This window comes from Nerophis lumbriciformis, linkage group LG12 (assembly GCF_033978685.3).
Source record: "Nerophis lumbriciformis linkage group LG12, RoL_Nlum_v2.1, whole genome shotgun sequence".
In the NCBI taxonomy this organism is placed as follows: Eukaryota; Metazoa; Chordata; class Actinopteri; order Syngnathiformes; family Syngnathidae; genus Nerophis; species Nerophis lumbriciformis.
The window spans coordinates 35,102,629-35,122,020 of NC_084559.2; the positions used below are offsets into that span (position 1 = coordinate 35,102,629).

General features: G+C 43.5%; 1 protein-coding gene across 6 annotated transcripts in view; it reads right to left on the bottom strand.

The window, feature by feature from the left end:
• The window catches only part of slc14a2 (solute carrier family 14 member 2), a 31,828-nt gene extending 15,709 nt beyond the window's left edge, over window positions 1-16,119 (bottom strand). Inside the window, exons 1-6 of one of the 6 annotated variants that reach the window (XM_072914349.1) lie at window positions 15,974-16,119; window positions 12,079-12,212; window positions 11,953-12,016; window positions 11,262-11,436; window positions 8,792-8,981; window positions 8,574-8,702 (exon numbers count right to left, since the gene is read on the bottom strand). In XM_072914349.1, coding sequence (XP_072770450.1) covers window positions 8,574-8,702; window positions 8,792-8,981; window positions 11,262-11,436; window positions 11,953-11,976 — 518 coding nt within the window. In that variant the 5' untranslated portion in view covers window positions 11,977-12,016; window positions 12,079-12,212; window positions 15,974-16,119. Of the gene's footprint in view, window positions 1-8,573; window positions 8,703-8,791; window positions 8,982-11,261; window positions 11,457-11,952; window positions 12,590-15,973 lie in introns of those variants that run through there. The other 5 variants (XM_072914350.1, XM_061986491.2, XM_061986493.2 and 2 more) reach the window with 5 other exon arrangements.
• Between the last annotated feature and the right edge of the window lie 3,273 nt (window positions 16,120-19,392).

Sequence of the window (19,392 nt, forward strand, 5' to 3'; positions counted from 1 at the left end):
GTGTCGCCAGTCGCAGTCCCACGACGCCAAGTGCCGCCAGTCGCAGCCCCACGACGCCAAGTGCCGCCAGTCGCAGCCCCACGATGCCAAGTGCCGCCAGTCGCAGCTCCACGACGCCAAGTGCCGCCAGTCGCAGCTCAACGACGCCAAGCACCGCCAAGCCAAGACCAAGCACCGCCAAGCCAAGACCAAGCACCGCCAAGCCAAGACCAAGCACCGCCATGCCAAGACCAAGACCAAGATTCATGCCAAGACCAAGACCAAGATTCATGCCAAGACCAAGACCAAGATTCATGCCAAGACCAAGACCAAGATTCATGCCAAGACCAAGACCAAGACCCGCCATGCCAAGACCAAGACCGGCCATGCCAAGATCAAGACCCGCCATGCCAAGATCAAGACCCGCCGTGCCAAGACCAAGACCTACGCCAAGACCAAGACCCGCCATGCCAAGACCCACGCCAAGACCAAGACCAAGACCAAGACCCACGCCAAGACCAAGATCCACGCCAAGACCAAGACCCGCTGCCTGACGCGCCACGCCGAGCTTCGCCGCCTGACGCGCCACACTGAGCTTCGCCACCTGACTCACCACGCCGAGCTTCCACGCCTGCCACGATGACGACGCGCCTGACTCCTCGTCGGCCACGGATATGGCCACTACCTGGTCGCCCGCCATGCCAAGTGCGCCCACCTCCCAGTCGGCCACGCATGTGGCCCGTCCCGGGTCGCCCACCTCGCCTGTTGCAGCGGCGTTCCACTCGCCGCCGCCACATGACTATGCCTCGGTGGATTCGAGGCCACTTGGTCTGGCAACCCACCGCCATGTCCCCCTACCGCCCTCCCATGACTCTTGTTAATTTTTTTTCTTTTTGGACACCTGGGATCTGTCCGTACGGGGGGATTTCTGTCATGTCTGTGTGATCATGTTTTTGTTTTGGTCATGTTCGGTTTTGTTTTTGGACTTTTTGTGCACTTTTGTTTCGTCACCATAGCAACCATTAGTTTTCACCTGTCACATCACGCACCTGTTTCACGTTTTGAGTCACGCACCTGTTTTCGTTAATCATGTCTGTAGTATTTAAGTTCATTGTTTTCAGTTTGTCTTTCTGGTGATATCCCCGCGTTTATGCTTCTGCACACTCTCCACACCCTTATGACCCTTGCTGCTCTTTTTTCATGCCGGTTCCATGCCAAGTAAGTTTTTGTTTATTAAGCCACAGTTAGTGTTTTTTGTTGTTCATAGTTTCTGCCTTTGTGCAAGTATTTGTTTTCATAGCCAAGTCGTTTTCTCCGCCACTGTGCGCGCTTTTCGTTTGTACTTTTTTTGTAGTTATAGTGTTTAAATAAATCATGTATTCACCTTCACGCCACATCTGGTCCAATTCACTTGCACCTCGGGAGAACAAACCAAGCCACAGTCCTAGTCGTGACACCAATGTTGCAACAAATTGTTGCATTTTGTCATTTCCCTGCCTTCTCTTTTTTTTGTTATCTGTTTTCTTTCTTCAGTCAATTAGTCCCCAGCGAGACACACCTGCAACTAATCTCCACCCAGGAGTATATAAGCTCGTCACCGACAGCTGGTCCCTGCCGATTATTGTCTCCTGCACCTTCCACGTGCATACGCATGATTCAAGTCGTCCTGCCTGGTATGTGTCTTTTCTTGTTATCTAAATTCCTCACCTCTTTTTATTTGCCTTCTAGCCTTCCTGAGGTGAAGAGGATCTTGTTGGACCTTTTTGTAGAGCTCAGTGCGCCCTGGCCTTTCCCCCCTGCCGACCACTGAAGGACCTGCTTTTGTTTATATATATATTCATGGTGTGCATTTTTTTTGCCCCATCTCCTTTTGTTATACTTTTTGGACTCGTATTAAATTGTTAAACATATTGTAAATCAGCCTTGCCTCCAGTTTCTGCATCCTGGGATCATCTCCTTGATTAAATCCTAACAAAATAATCGGCCATATCATGGATCCCGCAGAGACTGACCCGGTAAAGAGGGCGCTACAACAACAGGCTAATCGACTGGGACAACAGGAGGAACAGTTTGGCGTTCTTGGGGCTTGTGTCAACGCCATGGCGGAACGCCAAGACGCCCGCCTTGACGCATTGGAGAGACAACTAGGAAGCGTACTCACCGCACTGCAGGCGATGACTTCCCCTACGGCCGACCCATCAATCCAGCAGAGACGTCCACTTCCCGCAGATGTTCCGTTGCCTAGCGACACTCCTCCTGCCCCTTGTCCCCCACTCTCCAAGCCTGAGCGCATCTCCGGCGAGTCAGGTGACGTGCGCCCCTTCCTCACCCAGTGTGAAGTTTATTTTGAACTATTACCCGCGTCCTTTCACACTGAAAGAGCTCGCGTGGCTTTCGTTATGTCCCATATGAGTGGTCGGGCTTCCGCTTGGGCCACCGCAGAATGGGGGCGTCAATCTCCCGTGTGTGCCTCCTACGCCGCGTTTTCCAAAGCCATGGAAAATATCTTTCAACGCGAGATGCCAGGACGGGAGGCAGCACGATCATTACTACGTCTGCAGCAAGGTCAGCGCAGCGTCACAGACTTCGCCATCGAATTTAGAAGGCTGGCTGCTGAAAGCGGATGGCCCACTTCCGCATTGGTGGATGTCTTCTCCCTCGGCTTGGCCGATCGAATCCGGAAGCAGATGATCCCGCTCAAGACTCCTGATAACCTCGATGAGCTCATCGCTTTGGCGGTGGAAATTGAAAATCGCCTCGTAGACTGGGAGAGAGAGAAACTTAGACGGCAAGAACCACGCACCTCGACATATAGTGGGCGTGGCCAGGGAGGTCATCCAGCTACGTCTGCCCCGATACCCATTGTCGATGCTGGGCCGATATCATGGGAAGATGAACCAATGCAGCTTGGAGGGAATCGTCTCACTCAAGCTGAGAGGGATCGTCGCCGTAGACTTCATCTTTGCCTATATTGCGGAGAGGCTGAGCATCGCGTCACCCACTGTCCTCATCTTCCTGCCCACCGTCGCACTCAAGCTTCACCTCCTCGTCGCACTCAAACTCCACCTCCTCGTCGTACTCTAGTTTCTCCTCCTCGTCGTACTCAAGCTCCACCCCCTCGCCGCACCCCAGCTGCACACCCTCCAGCGACCGATCCGGCTCCTCTACTGCCATCTTCAGGTCAGACACTGTCAAGGCTTCAACTCACTGGCGTGCTCTCCTGGGATAAGCATCAAAGTTTGGATATTATGGCTCTAATTGACTCAGGTTCTGATGACAATTTTATTGATGATTCTGTCATTAAGCGTTTTTCTATACCCGTTGTTAGATTACACAGACCTAGAACAGTCCGATCCCTCGACGGGGGCCACCTGGCGAGCGTCACCCATCAGACCCAGCCGCTAATTCTTAAATTATCTGGTAACCATTTTGAGACTATCAATTTTCTCGTCATTCCCTCTCGTTCGGCTCCTGTTGTGCTCGGGCTTTCCTGGCTAGCTAAACATAATCCCCATATTGACTGGGCCAAGACTTCTATTATTAATTGGGGGGTTTTCTGTCATACGCACTGTCTGCGGTCCGCTTGCCCTCGCACAGGTCCCGCACGTGTTATAACCCAGGAGGTCATTGATTTGTCGGTCGTGCCAACTGCTTACCACGTCCTTAAGGAAGTCTTTAGCAAGGACCGCGCGTTGTCGTTACCTCCACACCGTCCCTATGATTGCTGCATTAATATCCTCCCTGGTGCCACACTCCCTTCTTCGCGTCTTTATAACATTTCTAAGCATGAAAGAGATGCACTAGAGGAATATATTACCACGTCACTCGCATCTGGTCTCATTCGTCCCTCTAACTCACCTCTAGCCGCCGGTTTTTTCTTTGTGGAGAAGAAGGATAAGACACTCCGTCCCTGCATCGATTACCGCGCCCTTAATATTATTACTGTTAAAAATAAATATCCTCTCCCGCTTCTCAACTCCACTTTCAACCCATTATACACTGCTAGATACTTCACCAAACTGGACCTCCGCAACGCATATCATTTAATTAGAATTAAGCAAGGAGACGAATGGAAGACTGCATTTAACACTCCACTTGGACATTTCGAATATCAAGTCATGCCTTTTGGCCTCACCAACGCACCAGCCGTTTTTCAAAGCCTAATTAATGATGTTTTGCGCGACATGCTTGACCGCTTTGTGGTCGTCTACTTGGACGATATCCTCGTTTTCTCTCCTACTCTCGAACTTCATGTCCAGCATGTTCGCTTGGTTCTCCAACGCCTTCTTGAGAATCGTCTTTATGTCAAAGCCGAGAAGTGCGTGTTTCACTCAGAGTCTGTTCAATTCTTGGGTTTTATCGTGGAAAGGGGTCAACCACGAGCGGATCCCGCGAAGATCAAGTCGGTGGTTGATTGGCCCACACTCACTTCAAGAAAACACCTCCAGAGGTTTCTAGGTTTTGCTAATTTTTATCGCCGTTTTATCCGCAATTTTAGTCAGGTAGCTGAACCATTAACCAGACTTACTTCCACCAAACTACCCTTTTTGTGGACTTCTGAGACACAAACTTCATTTAATAAACTTAAGTTGCTGTTTACTTCTGCACCAGTACTTGTTCCCCCTAACGTTTCCTCTCAATTTTTTGTTGAGGTTGACGCGTCCGACTCCGGCGTGGGAGCTGTTCTCTCCCAGCGTTCCACCTCCGACCAGAGGCTGCACCCCTGTGCCTTCTTCTCACGCCGCCTGACTCCTGCGGAACGCAACTATGACATTGGCAATAGAGAGCTACTCGCCGTGATTTTAGCGCTGCAAGAATGGAGGCACTGGCTGGAGGGCTCGGAGACCCCATTTGTGGTGTACACAGACCACAAGAATCTGGCCTACATTCGCACGGCCCAACGGCTCAACCCAAGACAAGCTAGGTGGGCACTATTCCTTGCCCGATTCAACTTCACCATGACCTTCCGCCCCGGTTCCCAGAATGGTAAACCAGACGCCTTATCTAGGATGTACGCCTGCCCGGAGGAAGAGGTAAAGACCGAGACCATCATCCCTCCATCACAAGTGCTGGGAGCGCTACAGTGGGACATCGAGGTTCGCGTGACAGAGGGACTCAAGAACATTTTCTATCCCAAGAACTGTCCTCAGGGGCGCTTGTTCGTGATCCCAGAGCTCCGTCCGGAAGTTTTGAACTGGGCCCACAGTTCCAAGGTCGCCTGCCACCCAGGTATTAACCGTACTACCTTCCTCCTATCCCAGCGCTTCTGGTGGCCAACTTTCAGAGCTGATGTTTCAGAATTCGTATCCGCCTGTTCCACCTGTGCTTGCAATAAAGCTTCACATCGGGCACCTGCAGGTCTCCTGCGGCCACTTCCCATCCCTTCCCGCCCGTGGTCCCATGTGGCCTTGGATTTCGTCACAGGACTTCCACCATCTAAGGGCAACACCGTTATTTTAACTTTGGTGGACCGCTTTTCAAAGATGGCCCATTTCATCGCTCTTCCCAAGTTGCCCTCAGCACTCGAGACTGCAGATTTGCTGGTACGCCACGTGCTTCGGCTACATGGAATCCCGATGGATGTGGTCTCGGACAGAGGGCCACAATTTTCCTCTGCGGTTTGGAAGGCCTTCTGTAAGTCGTTGGGAGCATCACCGAGCCTTTCTTCTGGTTACCACCCGCAGACTAATGGACAGACTGAGCGCACCAACCAGGATCTGGAAGCTGCCATCCGCTGCGTTTGCCACCAGCAGCCGGCCTCCTGGGCGCTTGGTCTACCTTGGATCGAGTATGCCCACAATACACTTGTAAGCTCTGCTACAGGCATGTCTCCATTTCACTCCGCCTACGGGTACCAACCTCCCGCTTTTCCCTCCCTGGAAGCAGAGATCTCCGTCCCATCTGTGGCTGCCCACCTGCACCGTGCACGGCAAGCCTGGCAGAATACCCGGTCTGCACTGTCACGCACCTCGGAGCGCAACCAGCGTCTTGCTAACCGCCATCGCAGCACAGCACTAGATTACAGGCCCGGTCAGAAAGTATGGCTGTCTTCTCGTGACTTACCTCTCCAGGTGGTATCCAAGAAACTGCAACCACGATACATTGGGCCGTACCCCATTGAGCGAGTCATCAATCCCGCAGTTGTTCAACTATGCCTTCCGGACTCTCTCAAAATACATCCCTCTTTCCACGTCTCTCTACTCAAACCTGTGTCCTCCAGTCCCTTGAGTCCTCCAGAGGTGCCTCCTCCACCTCCCAGACTTATTGATGGCCACCAAGCGTTCACAGTCAAGGCCATTCTCGACGTGAGGAGAAGGGGCAGGGGTTTCCAGTACCTGGTCGACTGGGAGGGTTACAGCCCCGAGGACCGATCCTGGGTCCCGCGTTCCCTTATACTAGACCCTTCACTTTTAACTGCATTTTATGACCGTTTTCCGGAGAAGCCAGGTAAGCCGCCAGGTGGCGTCCATTAAGGGGGGGAGTACTGTTGCATTTTGTCATTTCCCTGCCTTCTCTTTTTTTTGTTATCTGTTTTCTTTCTTCAGTCAATTAGTCCCCAGCGAGACACACCTGCAACTAATCTCCACCCAGGAGTATATAAGCTCGTCACCGACAGCTGGTCCCTGTCGATTATTGTCTCCTGCACCTTCCACGTGCATACGCATGATTCAAGTCGTCCTGCCTGGTATGTGTCTTTTCTTGTTATCTAAATTCCTCACCTCTTTTTATTTGCCTTCTAGCCTTCCTGAGGTGAAGAGGATCTTGTTGGACCTTTTTGTAGAGCTCAGTGCGCCCTGGCCTTTCCCCCCTGCCGACCACTGAAGGACCTGCTTTTGTTTATATATATATTCATGGTGTGCATTTTTTTTGTCCCATCTCCTTTTGTTATACTTTTTGGACTCGTATTAAATTGTTAAACATATTGTAAATCAGCCTTGCCTCCAGTTTCTGCATCCTGGGATCATCTCCTTGATTAAATCCTAACACAAATATTACAGTATATTATCATACTTTCCAACCATGTTTTTGTCTAAATAAAAATAGAGAAAAATACTTAAGTCTACAGCAAACTACCCATCAAATTCATAAAAATGACAATACATTTTACGTTGTTCTTTACAGCAGTGTTTTTCAACCACTGTGCCGCGGCACACTAGTGTGCCATGAGATACAGTCTGGTGTGCCGTGGGAGATCATCTAGTTTCACTTATTTGGGTTAAAAATATTTTTTGCAAACCAGTAATTATAGTCTGCACATTATGTGTTGTTGTTGAGTGTCGGTGCTGTCTAGAGCTCGGCAGAATAACCGTGTAATACTCTTCCATATCAGTAGGTGGTAGCTAATTGCTTTGTAGATGTCGGGAACAGCGGGAGGCAGCATGCAGGTAAAAAGGTGTCTAATGCTTAAACCAAAAATAAACAAAAGGTGAGTGCCCCTAAGAAAAGGCATTGAAGCTTAGGGAAGGCTATGCAGAAGAAAACTAAAACTGAACTGGCTACAAAGTAAACAAAAACAGAATGCTGGACGACAGCAAAGACTTACTGTGGAGCAAAGACGGAGTCCACAAAGTACATCCGAACATGACATGACAATCAACAATGTCTCCACAAAGAAGGATAAAAACAACTGAAATATTCTTGATTGCTAAAAAAAAAAGCAGGTGTGGGGAATAGCGGTCAAGGAAGACATGAAACTGCTACAGGAAAATACCAAAAAAAGAGAAAAAGCCACCAAATTAGGAGCGCAAGACAAGAACTAAAACACTACACACAGGAAAACAGCAAAAAACTCAAAATAAGTCAGGGCGTGATGTGATAGATGGTGACGGTACACCTACTTTGAGACAAGAGCAACATTGATGCACGCTTGGTTATGCTTTAAAGTCATATCCAACAATTGACTTTAAACTTTTTACTGTCAACTGTGTTTCGTTTTTTAATGATTTCTGCTGGTGGTGTGCCTCCGAATTTTTTCAACGCAAAAAATGTGCCTTGGCTCAAAAAAGGTTGAAAAACACCGCTTTACAGCATATCACTGTAAATTGGAAAAAACTACTATTGTTTTTTGCGTTAAAATTCTGTTGACTGAGCTGCCAGTTTTTGACTGCAAAATCTACGGTTGTTGTTTTTAACGGTGTATTACTGTAAATGGACAGACGGTACATTTGTTTTTACAGTAGAAAAACCGGCAGCTAAGTTGCCTGATTAAAAAAAGAACTTGTACTGCTTTTCCAATCACAATATAATGTTGTAAAAACCATTGTCGATTTAACACAAACATTTTAGCAACGAAGCTGCCCCCCAAAAAAACAGTGGTACTGATTTTACCGTAAAATGTTTAAAAAAATTTAAAAACACTATATTTTACAGTAAAATTTTCTAAATGTAAAATTTTTACTGTAAAATTGACAGTCTACTTAAAACAATTAATACAATTAATAATGAGATCCAGAGGCAAATTCATACATTATTTGCTGTTACAAGCGGCCCTCTGATGGCAGCCATAACTGCGACGTGGCCCTCAATGAAAACGAGTTTGACATCCCCGGGGTGATGTCAAAACTCTTCCATTTCACTGTTTTTCTCTCCCTTACCACATCATGGACATGAAGACGTTGGGCAGCAGGAGCCACCAGTACCAGTTTCCTGCATTGGAGAAGACAGCCATCAACAAGCCCACCAAGATTCCATTGTATCCATACAGTCCTGCAGCTATGGCACCCCTACAGGAATGTAGAACGCATGATTATTAGGTAAAGATGTACAGTTACTTAAAAGTGTTCATCTTAGGAGATAACATCTACGCTCCAACCTGCTCTGTCGCAGAATGAGGGCCGAGACGGTGGCAAAGAGAGTCCCCACAAAGCCGTTGAGTGCCCACCAGTAGTTCTGCAGTATGAGGCCGGCGAAAATAATGAGGCCACTCAGGGGGTTGTTGACAAACATAACCTGGGCAGCTCCGCGCAGAACCCAGTCCAGTAATTGGAGCAGGAAAAACTGTTCTGGGAAGACAATAAAGAAGAAAAAACATTTTTATTTTACAGTAACAACGTTTTGAGAGGAACTGCCCCCAGCAAACTGTACATAAAACTATTTCCACAAGGAATGAGATTAAGTGGTATAACATATAAATGTTCAAATTGTATCTACGTAGCACATTTAAAGCAAAGTGATGTACAAAAGTACTATTAATGACATGAATGCATGACTAAAATTGTTACGGCTCAAGCTCCTGCCACAACACAGCCTGCTCCTCTGAGCGCGCCTCTGGACACGCCCACAGGAGTTCCTCTCCTGCTCCTCACACAATCAGCAATCAACACACCTGCCGCTGATGAGAGCTCGACGTCCTTCATAAGCCAGCGGATCCTGCGTTCCAGTGCCAGAACGTAGCTACTTGTCTCGTACAGTAAGCCCTACACGTCTCTAGCTCTCCTCGCCTATGTGCTTCCTTGCTCTCTGTGTTTCCCCTCCGTGCTCATCCTCTTGTGTCCTGTGTCGTCACCCTGCAGCTCCTCTTCGTTCCCTGGATTCGAGCTGTATGTCTCGTCTCCCCGGATTCCCTCCTGTCTTCTTACTGCCTTCCTGGATCTCGACCTCTTGCCTGGACACGGAATCTGACGCCTCGCTCCAGCCGTTGCTTGCCCACGGACCTCCGAACCTGCCTTGCTCCTTCTGGACTTCCGCACCTTCCTCAACACGCACCTTCAACACCTCCCGGTAACACTTAACATATAATCGCTTCACATAGTCACACCACACGTATTTGGATTACTTGCACACGTCATTGTATTATTTTAATAAACACGCCTAAAACTAAGCGACGTCCCTGTCTCAGTGCCGTCTCCTTCTCCACCGCACGTAACAAAAATATAAAAATGACAAAATAACCTTAGGGAAAAAATAGGCTTAAAGCATTTGTATGTACATACAACACTTAAAACCTTTAGCATATCAGTATGTGGAATTAAATTATGGAATGGACCAAGCAAATAAGTCAACGTGCTAATATGATCCAGTTTGTGTTTATTAAAGGGGTCATGTTCTGGTTTTTTTTTTTCCTACGTTTAAAACACTTCCCTGTGGTCTACATCAGTGGTTCTCAACCTTTTTTCAGTGATGTACCCCCTGTGAACATTTTTTTAATTCAAGTACCCCCTAATCAGAGCAAAGCGTTTTTGGTTGAAAAAAAGAGATAAAGAAGTAAAATACAGCACTATGTCATCAGTTTCTGATTTATTAAATTGTATAACAGTGCAAAATATTGCTCATTTGTAGTGGTCTTTCTTGAACTATTTAGAAAAAAATGTATAAAAATAGTTAAAAACTTGTTGAAAAATAAACAAGTGATTCAATTATAAATAAAGATTTCTACACATAGAAGTAATCATCAACTTAAAGTGCCCTCTTTGGGGATTGTAATAGAGATCCATCGGGAGACGACAGCGGGAGGCAGCGTGCAGGTAAAAAAGTATTGAATGCTTAAACCAAAAATAAACAAAAGGCATTGAAGTTTAGGGATGGCTAAGCAAAACCAAACTAAAACTGAACTGGCTGAAAAGTAAACAAAAACAGAATGCTGGACAACAGCAAAGACTTACAGCGTGTGGATGAGACGGCGTCCACAAAGTACATCCGTACACGACAATCAACACCAAAATAGGAGCACAAGACAAGAACTAAAACACTACACACAGGAGAACACCAAAAAACTCCAAATAAGTCACAGTGTGATGTGACAGGTCGTGACTGTACACCTACTTTGAGACAAGAGCTATAGTGATGCATGCTTGGTTATGGTTTGAATTCATCTCAAACAGTTGCGAGAAGGACTTTTTACTGTCAATGTCGGCTGCAGAGTTTCATTGTTTGTTTTCTGCTGGTGGTGTGCCTCTGGATTTTTTCAATGAAAACATGTGCTACATGTGCAGACTTAGGCAACAGCAACTCTATGAAAGAACGTACTCAAAATGCCTCAGTTAGTGATTCTAATCATCACCTGCCCGTCTCGCTGGATCAGGCCTTATAGTATCTCATCCACATCACATGTGCAAGATAGGAAGGTGTGTGTAAAGCATAGTGTGGAATATTTAGCAAACAACTGTGAAGCAGAGTCTATGCCTAATGTTAGGCAAATCTGCACAGTGGTTTTGCTTAACTGTGTGAAAACTTAAAATTTAGTGTGCAAGCAATTGGAAAAAACTGTAAAATGTTTTAATCAAATGAATAATTATCCCTATTTTTTTTTTTTTTTTTACTGTCAACGATTAGTGTGAACTTACTTTCCATCCATTTGGCAAACAGTGGCATGTCTCCAGCGAAGTATGAGACCCCCTTCAGGAAGTGGGCCTTAGCCTTCCGCAGGCTTGTGGTTGGGGTCGTCTGCACGGCGGCCTCGCCGTCCTTCTCATTGATTTGAGTCTTCAGGTTGGAGTTGGCCATGAGGGGTTGCAGTTCCTGCAGAATCAATTAGAAATCTGCTGCCTTGTCATTTTCAAAACGCACTCATGTGGTTGGCTGATGAAGAGATCCCTTCCTGTCCTCAGGCTATTCACACATGATCTGTCCTTGGATAATTGTCACTTTACCCTCATTGACAAATAAATCATCAAAAGGTAGTACACCTGCACAAATACGTAATTTAAAAACGCCAGCAAAGCACAATTTAATCGACACTGATAGGTATTAATGTCATAAGTTCAACATTGTTGAATTGGCAGGACTTTGTTGATTTTAAATACATTTGATAAAATTATAGCTATATTAACCATAATTACATTAAGATTACTGCTCCGCTGTAGACCAACATGCACCACACCTCTTTAAAGGCAGACTTTTTGAAACAAAAAAATTAATTGTTCAACACAAATATGTCAATAATAAAGATATTTTCTGAAATACAGAATGATTTCATTTTAACTTATTGTTGGGTATTTACCTAAATGGAGAATTTGATTATCTTCCTTCTCTTACCTTTGTAAGAAGTGGTCCTGGCATATGTTCAAATGGTCAACATCTGCATGGCTTGCTGATGATTCTTCAAGAAAATACTTTTTAAAGCCCGGCCTTTTAAAGGGAAGTCCCACTCCCTCCACCCACCTTTACTTTTCCTTAAGTCTGTCACATCTCTGCCCCACCCAAGTCACTTCAAGCGAGCAGCCTACACGCATCAAGGAAAAAAGTCACTTTTTTTTTTCTCTTCTTGAAGCGTTTCCTTCTTCAAACCGTCATCTCTGTCAGAAAAAACAAACACGTAAGTCATTTTTGCTCGGTTACATTCAGTCACAAATTGTGACAGGTGTGAAACATCAATCAATGTTTACTGTATTGTCTCCCTGAAAAGTGACTCACACATACTATGTCATATGTTCACAAAGATCTTCAAGTCAAGATTTTAAGTTATGTTGCGAAAGATTGTTGGCAACCAGAGCCTTTCTGGTTGAAAGCACACATATTTTTACCTATTATTTACCTTTACAATAAAGCAGGGATGTCCAAAATGTTTGACTCGAGGGCCGTATTGGGCTAAAAATAATTTGGCCGGAACCGAAAGCCAACTGCATTTAAAGTAACAAATACAATTTTTAAAAAAATTAAAAAATAATCCATCCATCCATTTTTCTACCGGTGTATAAATCTATAAATACATTTATATATGAATAAATATGTATGTATATATATATATATATATATATATATATATATATATATATATATATATATATATATATATATATATATATATAAATAATTATACATATATAAATATATATATATATATATATATATATATATATATATATATATATATATATATATATATATATATATATATATCCATCCATCCATCCATCCATCCATCTTCTTCCGCTTATCCGAGGTCGGGTCGCGGGGGCAGCAGCCTAAGCAGGGAAGCCCAGACTTCCCTCTCCCCAGCCACTTTGTCCAGCTCCTCCCGGGGGATCCCGAGGCGTTCCCAGGCCAGCCGGGAGACATAGTCTTCCCAACGTGTCCTGGGTCTTCCCTGCGGCCTCCTACCGGTCGGGTGGCATCCTGAACAGATGCCCGAACCACCTCATCTGGCTCCTCTCGATGTGGAGGAGCAGCGGCTTTACTTTGAGCTCCCCCCGGATGACAGAGCTTCTCACCCTATCTCTAAGGGAGAGCCCCGCCACCCGGCGGAGGAAACTCATATCAGCCGCTTGTACCCGTGATCTTGTCCTTTCGGTCATAACCCAAAGCTCGTGACCATAGGTGAGGATGGGAACGTAGATCGACCGGTAAATTGAGAGCTTTGCCTTCCGGCTCAGCTCCTTCTTCACCACAACGGATCGATACAGCGTCCGCATTACTGAAGACGCCGCACCGATCCGCCTGTCGATCTCACGATCCACTCTTCCCTTACTCGTGAACAAGACTCCGAGGTTCTTGAACTCCTCCACTTGGGGCAAGATCTCCTCCCCAACCCGGAGATGGCACTCCACCCTTTTCCGGGCGAGAACCATATATATATATATATATATATATATATATATATAAATATGTATGTATATATATAAATATATTTAAAAATAAATAATGTATATATAAATAGCGTATATAGCTATGGACTGGACTTTCACTAATATGTTAGATCCACTATGGACTGGACTTTCACAATACTATGTCAGACCCACTCGACATCCATTGCTTTCGGTCTACCCTAGAGGGGGGGTTACCCACATATGCGGTCCTCTCCAAGGTTTTCTCATAGTCATTCACATCGAAATCCCACCTTATGTGGGCTCTGTACCGAGGATGTCGTTATGGCTTGTGCAGCCCTTTGAGACACTTGTGATTTAGGGTTATATAAATAAACATTGATTGATTGATTGATATATAAATATAGTTATATATATATATATATATATATATATATATATATATATATATATATATATATATATATATATACATACATATATAAATACATATTTATATATATATATTATATATATATATATACTGTATATAAATACATTTGTATGTATATATATATATAAATATAATTATAAATAAATATGTATGTATATATATATACATATATAAATATTTGTATGTATATACATGCAACTTTATTTATAAATATATTTATATATATATATATATATATACATATTTATTTATATATACATACATATATACTGTATATACATATATATTTTTATATATACATACATATTTATATATATATACATATTTGTATATATATATATGTATATGTATATGTGTATATATATATATATATATATATATATATATATATATATATATATATATATATATATATATATATATATATATTTATATATGTATATTTATTTACATTTTAGGAGAAAAGAAATATTCCATATATTAGCCGCACTCGACTATTAACCCCAGATATATATGAAATAAGTTATTTACACAGAAATATTTTTTTTAATGTTTATTTAAATACATGAATTGTTTCCAAACGCTGCCTGTAACGCTGCAGGGAAACGGCTGATCAAACAAAACAGAAGTCATCATCATGGACCCACGAGCTGCGAAGCCTGCTTTTCAATCAGCTTAATAGACTCAATAACTCCACGGTGACGTTTTGGTGAATTCACAGGAGTTTATTAAACTGAAATAATACAAAAATATCGCCATTGTAGGGTAATAATACTAAAACAGACACTCGTAAACGTGTTAGCATATTAGCTGATGCTAAAGACGCTTGCTACATTACATTGCAATATCACATACAAATATGCATGAAAACATTTCTACACACATCACACACGGGACTGTTGAGCACACACAATAACACACCTTATCAGTGTGTTTGCCTGTTTTTTTTTTACTATTGTATTATGACCGTCAACAAATAACAAATACACAAATTAGCTGCACGGTTTTGTTATCCCCGGGGTCCAAAGCGTAGGAAAAAAGTAGTAGCCTATAGTCCGGAATTTATGGTACATACCTACAGTACATTGTACTCTACAATCGGCTTAAGACATTGATACAACAAGCCCTGCGATGAGGATGGATGGATGGTCCTTTTAAACTGACTTTGAAACAACATTGCAAAATAGTTGTATTCGTAAACTGAGGCAAAGTCGATGGCTAACATTGGATTTACTGTGTTGGCTAGAAAATTAGCACATTCCAATGCTCAAAACAAGTTGTTTCAACGTTGTATTTGTGTTGTAGAATATTGGTTGGGAAATTTTTGTCAACTGAGACAACGTTAATGTCGAACATTGGGTCCCCGTAGTTGGTAGGGAAATCTGTCAAATCAATGTCAGAACCCGACAATGATTAAACGTCATCAAAAAGCATGTTGTTCCGCAGCGCATAAATGACAGTTTAGCTTGTAGTTGTTGTTGCGGATTTTTAATAAAGCGATCCATCACCTCTTTGTTTGATATACAGTACTGAATATAATTTTTTTATCGTGTTCATATGTACAAACCATCACTAAAAAAATGCTGGAACCCAATATTCATATTTACATTGTTTCTTATGGAGAAAATTGCTTCACTATCCAAACTTTTCAATGTATGAACCCTGTTCAAGAACCAGTTAAGTTTGTAAATCAAAGGTCAACTGTATTTGTTTCCAGACCCAAATGAAAAAAAACGATAACAAATCCTTTTACCAGTTTCCAATTTTGTGCACAATTGGGAAATGGACAAAACTTCTAACGGGAATGTGAACTAGTTTTTTGGAATCCACTTGAGACACCACGTGTACCTGGAAGTAGATGTATACGGACTTGGGCCTGGAGGTAAACAAACGAAGAAGAAGACCGCAGGACTGATGCAGTCTACATAAAGTTTAAGTTATAGGCCAAATATTTAATATGTAGTATCAGATCAAATATGCAGAGCATCTGTGTTGACAGTCCAATCCAGTTTATAATCCCGTAGCACCCCCAGGTATTTGTAGGTGTGCACCTTCAATGAAAACCGGTTGTAGGTCCTACCTGGTTCTCCTGAAGTCCACTATCATTCCTCTGGTCTTGGTGGAGTTAAGGATCAGGTGGTTCGAGTGAGGCATTGAACCACCTGAGCCAATTCAATACATGCTTCGGCACAAGACTCCGCCTGCTGGTCAAATGTATAATTACAAACAGCTGCATCTTAACCACATAATGTGTGATGCATTGAAATGTTGCGTCTATTATGGCTCTTTGAAATGACACAATAAATGTTTGACGAAATGGCTTTGCTAGTTAAATCAACAAAGCATATTAAAATACGTTTTATGTGTTATATATGTACGTACATATATTGTGTGTTTGTATTTTGCCAACATTGTAGAATCATATTAATAGGGCAGGTTGTATAATGTTTTTCTGTCACCTGGAAGAAATGGCATAAAGAGGAATATGACAATATAATGTAACTTGGACCATGATGTACAGAACAGAGGAGAGTTAATACATTTTTAGATTTAGTTTTAGTTTTAGGCGATTCCTTTTTTTTTTCCTTTTTTTTCCTTTTTTTGACAAAACCTCTTCAATATCCAGCTATTGATTTCTGGTAGCTGGTTAAAAATAATAAACACATACATAATGCCTTACTTAGATAAATGTGACTTTTACAGGGAAAAAACATATTTGTAAATGGCGTTGCCAAGAATCGAACCAAGGTCTTGTAGAATAAAAGACGAACGCGCAAACCATTGTGCCACAAACTTCTGATGACGAAATGATATCAGGATGGATGGATTTAGTAGTTTGTAGTCTTTTACTTGAATCTAGCGGCATTTTAAAACACTATTTCTCTTCTCTATCCATTTTCCGAACTGATCACATGACTACAAAGGTGACATTTTCAAGGGAGATTGGGCGGTTTATGAGTTGTCGCTCCTGACAAATCTGAAACGCGTCCCGAAACAGTCACGTGGTACATGCGTGCCAGAAGCGGTCACGTGGTACAACGTGGCAACGAGGCTTCACACGTCATCATTTCCGGCTCCTCCCTTAAATGAAGCAAACCTCGATACGTGTGTTTCGGACACGAAGCCTCCGCACTTTTTTTTTTATTTTTTATTTTTATTTTTTTTTATTTTTTTTTTTATGTCCTGTCCAGCTTCTCAGGCAAATCATATAGTTGATGTAGATGCCCATGTCGGCTGTTCAGATTTACTTTACAAAAGAGAAGTGTAGGATACTTCTCTTGTTGCCTTATTTGTATTTGACTTTATTAAATGTATTTATATTATCATTTAGTGCAGCCGGGCCGGAGCAGGAGGGGATAGAAAGAGAAAAAAAAAGAAGACAGAGGGGGAAATTGTGGGGACAAGAGGGGGATTAGACAGAGAGACAAAAACAACAACAGCAAACAACAACAACAACAACAATAGAGCAACATCAGCAAATATGACATGTACAAATATGATGGTAAAAGTAATAGCAAATAAGCAGTTAGCGAAAAATAAAAAATAATACAGAAATGACAATGAGCATTATTACACTACAAATGGATCAATACAAATACCAATAGAAATAGCGCTATTGATAATGAACAATACCAATAATTTACCTTTATTATCAACAATACAGTTGTTTAAATGCAACAATACATATACGTAATGATAACTTGAGATACGAAAGAATGCAGAAAAATGGAGGGGGAGAAAGAGAAGCAACCTACATTAACCTTGTAGATTGTTATAGTCACAATAGGTTAAGCTTTGTCAGTGTGCCATGTGTTACACCCAGTTTACCCTAGGGCAACAACGTTAATATATGTTTGATGAAACGTGATTATGTGCATGAGTGTAAGTATGCATATGTACTTGTATATGTACAGAATGTGTATATGTGTTTGTACAGTGAATGTATATGTACAGTATGTGTATGTGTATGTTTGTATATTGAAGCCTCCGCACTTTTGGCCCCAGCACTAATAGAACTACAACTGGTTCGGAAATAACTGTAATCGTCCACAAATGATTAGCAGCAAAGTAGACAGATGTCAAAGTTGTGCCTCTTAGAGCGAACGGAGGCGACAGCAAGTAAGCTAGCTAGATGGTTAGCCAACTAGCAAGCTTGTTTCGGTGCTCTTAATGAACCATGGTCCTAACTTTTTTACTTCCCTTTATTTTGGAGCGCCCAAACAAGCTTGCTCGTCGGCACACCGTCGAGCTAGCCTACTTGTTGTTGCCTCTGTCCGCTATCAGAGCCACAACGATGACGGCTGTCTACTTTGCTGCTAACCCTGCTAGCTTGTCCTGCAACCCAGTGCAGCGTTTAGGCAAGAGGAACAGTAAGTACGTACGGCTAAGGGCGAACATTCAACTAATTTTGCTTAGATCGTAAAACTTGAAGTGATATTTTGATGCAAAAATGGATGTGTTAAAAAACGCAAATTTCCGCCCTGAATTTTACCCGCCTTCCACCCGAATGCAGCTGAGATAGGCTCCAGCACCCCCGCTACCACAAAAGGGACAAGCGGTAGAAAATGGATGGATGGATGGATGGATTTCACATGTCTGACAGTGCATGTGCCTCACAATACGAAGGTCCTGGGTTCAATCCCGGGCTCGGGATCTTTCTGTGTGGAGTTTGCATGTTCTCCCCGTGACTGCGTGGGTTCCCTCCGGGTACTCAGGCTTCCTCCCACCTTCAAAGACATGCACCTGGGGATAGGTTGATTGGCAACACTAAATTGGCCCTCGTGTGTGAATGTGAGTGTGAATGTTGTCTGTCTATCTGTGTTGGCCCTGCGATGAGGTGGCGACGTGTCCAGGGTTTACGCCGCCCTCCGCCCGAATGCAGCTGAGATAGGCTCCAACAACCCCCGTGACCCCGAAAGGGACAAGCGGTAGACAATGGATTGATGGATGATCCTCACAGCACCACCGCCTTTGACCAGGTGAGAACGAGATCAGTTGAGTAAGAAAATGATGGCATCCTCAACTCCCACTCGCGGTATGCAAAGGGTCGAGGGCGTGGTGGGTCTGCGGTCTCGGAGAATTGAGCAACGGTCGTTCACCACATGCGACGTCAGGGCGACCGGCCTCAAGTCATTCATCTCGCCAGGATGCGGTCCCTTGGTGACTGTAACGATACAGGAAGTCTTCCACGGCTGCGGGACAGTCATCTGCTCCAAGTCCAGGTTAAAGATGCACTGTATCTGGACCTGCAACTTTGCTAGGGTGCAGCTTCCTCAGTTCTGCGGTGAGTGGGGCATTGGTCCTTTCTTTTGCTGCTGATGCACACAAACGTCTTCTTAGCAGCCCAGTTGAGTTGTTTCGTTTGCTTTTTTAGATATTTATCCACACGTGTCACTGCGACCTCTGTGATTCTAAATTCAGAAAGTATATTACATGACCAACAATGCTCTGAGCTAACTGCTGCCATCTAGTGGACGAGTATTTAACTGCAATCAAAGG